At 43.1% G+C, this 8,751-nt stretch overlaps 1 protein-coding gene across 1 annotated transcript in view; it reads left to right on the forward strand.

Moving 5' to 3' along the window:
• LOC136541792 (histone-lysine N-methyltransferase TRX1-like) overlaps positions 1 to 7,011 on the forward strand; it is a 41,765-nt gene extending 34,754 nt beyond the window's left edge. The window contains 6 exon segments of the mRNA XM_066533892.1: positions 1,059 to 1,120; positions 1,928 to 2,005; positions 4,746 to 4,841; positions 5,703 to 5,806; positions 5,887 to 6,030; positions 6,600 to 7,011. Coding sequence (XP_066389989.1) covers positions 1,059 to 1,120; positions 1,928 to 2,005; positions 4,746 to 4,841; positions 5,703 to 5,806; positions 5,887 to 6,013 — 467 coding nt within the window. The 3' untranslated portion in view covers positions 6,014 to 6,030; positions 6,600 to 7,011.
• Positions 7,012 to 8,751: the final 1,740 nt, after the last annotated feature.

Genomic DNA, 8,751 nt, shown 5'->3' on the forward strand with positions numbered 1-8,751 from the left:
ACCGCCACTCGTGACTTTGAGTTGTTGCAAGCACGGGGGAGGAGACCGCGACCCACGACCTGGAGTCGCGCGCACGGGCTTCGTGGATGGTAGGGACGGGTCTGGATGCAGGCGCACGAGAGAGGAGGCGCACGAGCAGAGGAGAGTGGTGCGCAGGGAAGTAGTGGGCGAGCGGCGTGCGGGGAAACAGGGGAGGCGCACGGAGGGACAGCGCAAAGGATGGGCCGCGAGCGGGCACGCGCCGCGCGCGAGCGAGTGAAGGGGAGGCGCGTGCGGCATAGACGAATCGTGAGACGCGCGGTGGGATCATGAGGCGGCGGCGCGGGACCGTGCGGGTTTGCGTGCTTGCAGGGAGTGCGCGCGGCCGTGAAGAACGGGAAGTGGCTGCGGCTACGCGAGCGGAGGCGGTAAGGGAGGTAGGATGTGCCGGCAGTGCAGAGGAGCATCGCGAGGAGTGGGCGAGCAGCCGTGGAATCGGCGGCGCGAGTCAAGGCAGGTGAGAAGACGGGGAAGGGGCCTGGGGCTCCGATACCATGTAGAAGATTTGGAGAACACCTCTCATTCATGTAGAAGATTTGGAGAACACCTCTCATTCATGTAGAAGATTGGGAAAACACCTCTCCCATTAGGGAGGGGTGGATCTCATATATATAGCCAAGATACAATATACTTGAGTTAGACTTATACATATCTCTAATAGATCTGTATTAGCCCTGTATAGGAACATCAGAACTATGACATTCTATTTTGTTGAATTGTTGGTTTTGAATGAAATAATTTGGCAATGTTATGATAAGTTTAATATTAAATTGGGGTGATAGTTTGTAGTGGAATAGGATTTAGCTGCTACCAGTTCTGAGTATTACAGATCAGGTGCTGGGATGGTTTTATGATTTTGAGGATGTGATCTGTAATTGCCCTGTATACGAATATCAGAACTATGGCATTCTATTTTGTTGAATTGTTGGATTTGAATGAAATAATTTGGCAATGTTATGATATTCACTTGTGCTTGAGTGAACTGTTGTTCATATATTGATTTTATTGTCTTTTGGTAGGAAAATCAAAAATTCATGGATTTGGTGTCTTTGCCAAGGTTGCACACAAGGCTGGGGATATGGTATATTTTTCTGCTTTCCCTTTATAAATATTTTATTCAGATGCTTATGATTAGGAGCTGATTACTTTGAATGCAAAAGCTGGTATGCAATTTCACAAAGAAGCAAATACAGATAAATAAGGAAATAACACTGCTAAGTCACCTGGATTGTGGGTCAATGCCATGAGTTCTGTACCAGGCCCATCGTCCCAAAGTGCGGGGTGTGGACTATGTTGGTTGCCACCTGTACGGCATGGGCAGGAGCGTGGTGATGGGAGCTTGTGCTGTGGAGGCCGGAAGGAGTGCTCGGGGGGAGAGCGTGAGCTGCAAGGATGGTGGTATACTTGACTGACATACCCAATGGTCTGCTGGGAACCAGACAAGACCATGGCTGCTAGGGTCACCGAATGAGATTAGGATTTTGATGTTTGCAGGCTGTTAGCCCACTTAACAAGCACTTTTTTCCTTTTCTTGGTTTTCCCTTCCCTTTTCTTTTTTGCTATTCAGATAATACTATTGTTACATGTTTTGCGTACATAATAAATGGCTAATAATTACATTGTCCTTGTCATTGCCCTAGATTTGTTTGGTTCACATTTAGTGTAGACAATTATGGTCTATTTCGTTAAATTTGCATGCAAAAATGCTATATGTTCAACTCAATTTTCAGACTTCAGTATGATCAAACTTCTACTGGCAGCTTGTGGGCCCAACTCAGTTTTCTGCATGCCACTATACGAGTAGAACAAATCTTCACATGTATATCAGTTCTCATTTGCATCTATTTGTGCTGAGCTAATTTTTCTGAATTTGGGCTTACTCCTACAGATGATTGAATACATAGGGGAGATCGTTAGACCGCCGATATCAGACACCAGAGAGCGGCGAATATACAACTCACTAGTGGTAAGTTTCCTTTTGGAATTTAGTTCATTTTTTCAATTGAAGATAATTTTTTTTATATAAATGTGGATAACTAGACTGGCAGATTTAAATAAGCGCTCTTCTGGTTCACCGTGAACTGATTTTTGCTTCACAGTTTAATTTTGTCTAGCTGGTCAAACCCAACAATTGTTTAATGCTACCTCTGCCCTACCCTAAAGTACATATCAAATGAGCACACCATTCGATACATTATGAGATATATTTTCATATGGTACCTCTTTGATGTGGTAGACATTGATACTCCTTTTTTTGTAAACTAGGTCAAACTTAGGATGGTTTGCGTTAGGACAAACTCAGAATTTTTAGGACAGAGGTAGTAAGCACTTAGAGCAACCCCAGCAATGGCCGGTCCCTAAAATAGGCCCCCCTACTTGCTTTTGACGGCCTTATTTTTCTGGGCTCAACTCCAGGAGCAGCTCCCAAATCAGGGCCCCCACTTCCTGTTTCTCTCTTTTCTCGCTTTCTCAATGTGTTCTACTCCCTCCGTCCACAAAAGGATGCATGTGATGGGCCAACAGGCTGGGCCCAAATTAGGGCATGGACCAGCAAGGCCCTTGAGCGGCGCCTCCATCAGGAGGGCACGTGCTCAGCAAGGGGGACAGCTGAAAGGCAGGCGCCCACCCTCTCTGGAAAGTCCAGCTCTGGTTCCAATTAATAATTAGAGATAGAATAGATATGGTAATTGAGTTTACTTAGGGAAGAAGTGTGAGGGAAAGTTCCAATCATTAAGGAATTATTCCCATTAGATTATTTGGTAAAGAAGTCCACTAGGGACTACAAATATAGGGCATATTGTACCCCCTTTGAGGCAAGCAAGAAAAGAAGTGGTTTATCCTCTAAAGCTCTTGGTCCTCTAGCTCCTGTGCCTCCTCTCCCTCGCCCAGCCGTTGGCCAGCATAGGGTGCGCCCCTCTTGCCCAAGCCACCAAAGACGGGACACCGTAAGGCTCCCGTCCCGTGCCCTCCAACCTCCTTCGACTATGATCTACACACTACAATGCAATTCTCACTTTTCTAGGAGTCAAACAATTTGAAGTTTGACCAAAGTTATATAAAAAGTAATTACATTTATAATACAAAATAAGTTTCATTAAATTAATTGTGAAATATATTTTCACAGTAAACCCAGTCGGAGACATAAATGATAATAATATTCAATGTAAACTTGGTAAAGTTTAACTAGTTTGACTTGCACAAATCCCATAGTTACATCCTTTTGTGGATGGAGGGAGTACCTGTTTGACCCAACATAAATTCAAACAACAATATTGAGTCCATACAAATGACAAATATTTAAATGCAAAAATTTAAAACATCAATTCAAATAAAAAAAACAAATAAATACCACACCTATGGTGCTCAACAAGATCCTCTCGTAGCTTATCGTGTGCTTGCTTGCCTTGTGTATCTTGAAGAACTTTGACAACAAGTGGATCCGTTGGTACCTCTCTTCCCTATGCAGCTCGCCACCTTCTTGGTTGTAATCATAGCCCCAGGGTCATTCTCATTCCGCTCATCCTCAATGATCGTGTTGTCTATGATCACTACATATGTCATTATATAGCAAAGGGTGTCCTTGTTCCAAAATCGAGCAAGACCGCTCATCATATCAAATCGAACTTGCAAAACTCCAAATGCTTTGTCAAATGAATTTTCTTGTTCCCTTGTGGATTTTGATAGCTCTTTGCAAATGTTGCCCCAAAAGGGTAGATCCTATCTGCAAAACTCCACATGGTGTAATTGTTTCCATTCACCATACACTCAATTGGAGAAGTCCCAAAAGTGAGGCGCTGGAAAAGAAGGGATCTCTGCATAATATTGATACCATTCAAAGAGCTAGGTAATCTAAAGAATGCCAAATTCATAAATCCTCAGAAGCAATCATCATTGGCCCATCGATTACCTCATTTAGGAGCCATGGGAAGGTTGTACATGAATGGGAACAACTGCCAGTACAAACTTAGATAACCTCCCTGAGCTGGACTAATCAAACTAGTTCTATAGCTGGACCTAAGCTAAAATCTTGAAGCTTTCAGGCTCCAGCCAGGCGCTAGAATCTCATCTCTATGAAGTATTGCTGAAGTAATGCTGAGCATCCATGATAGAAGGAGAGGCGCCATCAAAGACACATCTGTTCCTGTGAATCCAAAGGGTCCAAGCACCCAAAATCATAGAGCTGTTGAACCCCTTTCTAATAGCACTGTGTTGTAACTCTATTACAGGCATCTATTTTTTTTCTCGAAAAACGCAGGATAGCTGCGCTTCATTATATTAAGAAGAAAGATGGGTTAAGAACCCTTTACAACACACTCCACACACCACACTGTTTGACTGATTACATTCGCTCCCGTGAACTAGCTGTCGAGGCGACTGAACCATACATGCTAACCATCAAGGAGTGGGGCAGTCAGGAAGGACAGCCCCCGAGCACCTGCCATGCACTATAACCAGTGCTCCTCCCCTGCAGCGACCAAGACCCTGGTGATGCTAGGCTTTACCCCATCAAAAACACACCGGTTTCGGTGATTCCACAATGTCAATGCTTGTACAGTGGTCCAAATAACTGTAACTGTTCAACATGACAAGCATAGTCCAAGTGCTCACTCTTGACTCAAGAGACTTCAGCCGGGTCTCATTCAGTGTCAACTATTTATGTACTTCTATATTTATTGTACACAAGTCGTAATACTCATGCATTGCAGGGTGCTGGGACATATATGTTCAGGATAGATGATGAACGTGTTATAGATGCTACTCGGGCTGGAAGTATAGCCCATTTGATCAATCACTCATGTGAGGTAAGAAATTATGTGTTTGTTCTGCAGGAGCTTTCCATTTTCTGTTTGAAGCTTAGATCACTTATCTCTCAGATGCTAATGACTGCACATCGACATATCTGCACATATGGACAACTGACAAAAATTTCATCAGGCTATTGTTGACCATGGATTATGCCTATCTTTGTCTTGTTTTACCCTTCTCTGATACGTAAAACATAATGTTATATGAGCACGCTTTACTCAAGCATGGGCCTTAAGAAACTTGAAATATTTGTATTTGTTCTTAAAGGAATGGGAATAATCTTTGAGCTTAGTAGGCTACATGGTTTGCTCTTAAATTTTGGAGGTATTGCTTTTGACCGAAACATAACTGCATACTGCATTTCTTTGATAGCTATCAATAGAAACCACATTATTGTACTGTATTATGACTTATGACTAGGGAAATAGTAGTTGTTAGCCGTTGAGTATCCTTTCCCACTTTTACTACGCTATGTGTACCATGAAGTTTACTCCCTCCGTTCCAAAATAAGTCTCCATCTTGTATTTCGAGATGTCGAACAATCTCAACTTTGACCAAATATATACTAAAAAATACTAATATTTGTGATACCAGATAAGAATCATTACATTAATCATGTCATGTATTTTCGTACTTAGATTTATTTGGAGATACAAATGTTTATACCACCTTTTTTAAACCTAATCAAAGTTGAGATTAGTTGACTCCTTGAAATGCGAGATGGAAACTTGTTTTTGGAACGGAGGGAGTACTAGTTTAGAACTTATAGCAAGGAGAATAACAAAGCAATTAGTATGCTGTTTCTCCAACATGTTTTCGCATAGTGTATTCATAACAATCCCTGTTTACCATTGCAGCCTAATTGCTATTCACGTGCCATAACCATTCTTGGGGATGAACACATTATCATTTTTGCGAAGCGGGACATATATCCATGGGAAGAGCTGACATATGATTATAGGTCAGTAGTGGGTTTTGATTTTGCTTTTGACCTTTTGAACATCATAGTTTTGTACAAAATATTGTCCATGCTTTCTTCAGGTTTTTTTCGAGTGATCAACGACTTCCGTGTTATTGTGGATTCCCCAAATGCCGTGGAGTAGTTAATGATGTTGAGGCAGAGGAACATGCGGCTAAAATCAGGGTTAAGAGAAGTGAATTGTTTTAAAAAAGAGAAAACTAAAGGTCAGTGTACAAGACTTGCTTCCCTGCCCCTGTGCTAATGTAATGTTCCTGCTGTGTACCAACAAAGTGCTCATTTTCTTTTTTGTATTTGCCTATTTGGCCTCTATAAAGAAATAAAAAGGGTTTTAAAAAAAAAAGAAAGGGCGTGCCCAGTGCTGAAAGTTCCCACAAAAGGTGGGGTCTAGGCCTCTAGGGAAGGATATTTCTGGACAGGCTAGATCGATCCCAAGACCTGGAGGCCATGGTTCTACCACTGTGCCTGGCCTGATTTTCTTGGATTCGTTTTCAATTGAACTCAGGGTATATGTATGAACTGGGATGTGGGCTCTAAAGAAATGAACATGATAAAATACGAACTCAGGGTTTGACCAGAGCAATTGGTGAAAACATGAGTGATCATCCATTATTTCTACCTTTTGGATTTCGTTTCATTAGTGACAACTACACAGATTGGTTTATTTTGTAAGCCTAGTTTTTGTTTATTGAAGTGTTTGTGATCTTGAGATTTTTTAGCAGTTTTTTTCCTTCTGTAGTTGTGCCACTAAGGTCAATGTAATTTTTTTTGGCAGGTACAGCATATTAGTTGGGATATTGAATGCTTGGGTGATATGTGCCTGTGGCAAATTCTAAAAAAATGCCGAGTTTCATTCTTGGAATCCTGATAATTCTTCTCATTCTTTTAGAGGGGAACACCAATGTAATTGTGTATGTAGCCAATATAGGATCAGCAATCCAATTTGGGGATAGCAGTTGAATCGATTGTGTAGGGTACATTGAAATGTTAGGTATTACGCATGTAATTCGGCCACTTATCTTGTTGAGCCTACCCTATTAACAGTTGGTCTGGGAATAGGAGTGGGGTGGTTCGGTTAAATGATCTGAGATGGCCTGCCATGTGTAACCAAAAAGTACATGGTCGTACTTTTCGGTGATGCCCATCTATGATGCCATAAAAATCTATGAAACCTGTATTTATGGGTATCGGTATGTTGTGCATTGTAACCTTTGTGAATGTAGCAGCATATTTTTCTTACGGGCGTATTTGGTGGCGCTTCAGCTTTAGTTTACACAGTTCCGGCTGTAGCTTTTGGGTGAAACAACTCATTTTGGCTCTAGTTTCATTAGTTAGAAACAAAGTTTGGCAAAATAGTTTTCTCCTAATTGATGAAAAGGGTGAAATGTCCATAATATTCTTATTTTTTTCCTTTTTTTTTCCTCCTTTTCTCTTTTTTCTTCTTCCACTTCTCATCTACTTTTATCCTCTCCTACGCCTCATCCACTGCAGGCACGCCTCCATTCTCTTTTGGCGGGATCTCTCATTCTGCCTCTTGTAATCTTCTCACTACTCTCTTTTTCCTCCCACAATCTCTCTTCTTCCTTTTCAGGTCTTCCTACACCTCACAGCATGCATTGCTACCCTTCAGCGGCTTCTTCGGCCTCACCACGTGGCGCCATCTGCTCCAGCGGCCTCTTTGGTCCCATCGTCGGTGCCCTCTGCTGGACTCCTTGGCCCAATTGTCAGCAATTTTTGCCCTTGCTTGCATGCGCCACTGCTGCCCCTCATCGCGAAGCCCATGACGTCGATGCCGGCCCTCATTTGTACCATTGACAATCGACAAGGAAGAAGATCAGGGGCATCCACGTCACAATCGCGTGCACCTTGGTTGGGAGCTGGTGGAGGCTGCTTTTTCAGCTCCATCCACTCACCCTAGGTGAGAGCGTGATTTCTGTGACTTCAGGTGCGGAGCTGGTGTAATTTGCGCTGTTTGGTTGAAGAGATGCCGAAATAGCTCCTGGAATTGGTGGAGAAGCTCCACCAATCGACCCTTTATATTACACTATCTGGACATTTTTTTTTGGGAATAACACTATCTGGACCTTAATTAGTGTGTGAGCGTTGTTCTGTTACCAACACTCTTTGTCCCTATACTTCTATGTGGAACCCTCTGCCAATCTCAGCCTCTACCGGCACCCTCGGCTATTGATGCCCTTGTTGCTGGCCACATTGTCCACTGTCCTCCCCTACTCCACATTGGAGGAGTCATCCTACTGGCTTGTTACTGCCGACCTAACCCACGACCTCTAGCTGCGTCGCCGGCCATGCCACCCACCCCTACCTCTTGGGCCTTTCCCTCCCTTAATCCCAACCAGAGTAGGAAGAGGTGAGCTCGCGTCCCCATTGCTTGCCCTGCCCACCGGATCTCTAGCACTGCCCGACACTGCCACCTTCCTCACCACCCGTTGAACTGCCGAGTTGGTTGTTATGCCACTACCGGGCCTTTCCTCGTTCCAAGGATGCTGGCATAAAGATTCCCTAAATCCCTAACTCAAACGGGAGGAAGAAAGACGCGGCCAACAGTTTGGTCCAATTGTGCACCGGCGAGTGTCTATATAAAGATTTTGTGCACAGTTGCAATAACCCAGGATAAATTTGTCTAAAGGCTACCTTGGCTAGGATTGTTTTACTTGAGTTTCATTTTGCAGTTGGACGAGGGTTTACTTAAATTTGACTCCCATCTATCGCAGTTCTTTTGAGAAATATGCTTTTGTATTACCGAACTTATGCTTGTCTGCATTGATTCCATAAGATGTGCAAACATCATTTAAGAGTGGTTTTCACTATTACATAGAGTAGCATGCACAAGAGCACAAGAGCAGCACATCCGTAGGAGAGCTTGTACTATATGTACACTCTTTTTTAATGAAGTGACGTGGCTCTTA

This window comes from Miscanthus floridulus, chromosome 3 (genome assembly GCF_019320115.1).
Source record: "Miscanthus floridulus cultivar M001 chromosome 3, ASM1932011v1, whole genome shotgun sequence".
NCBI lineage: Eukaryota > Viridiplantae > Streptophyta > Magnoliopsida > Poales > Poaceae > Miscanthus > Miscanthus floridulus.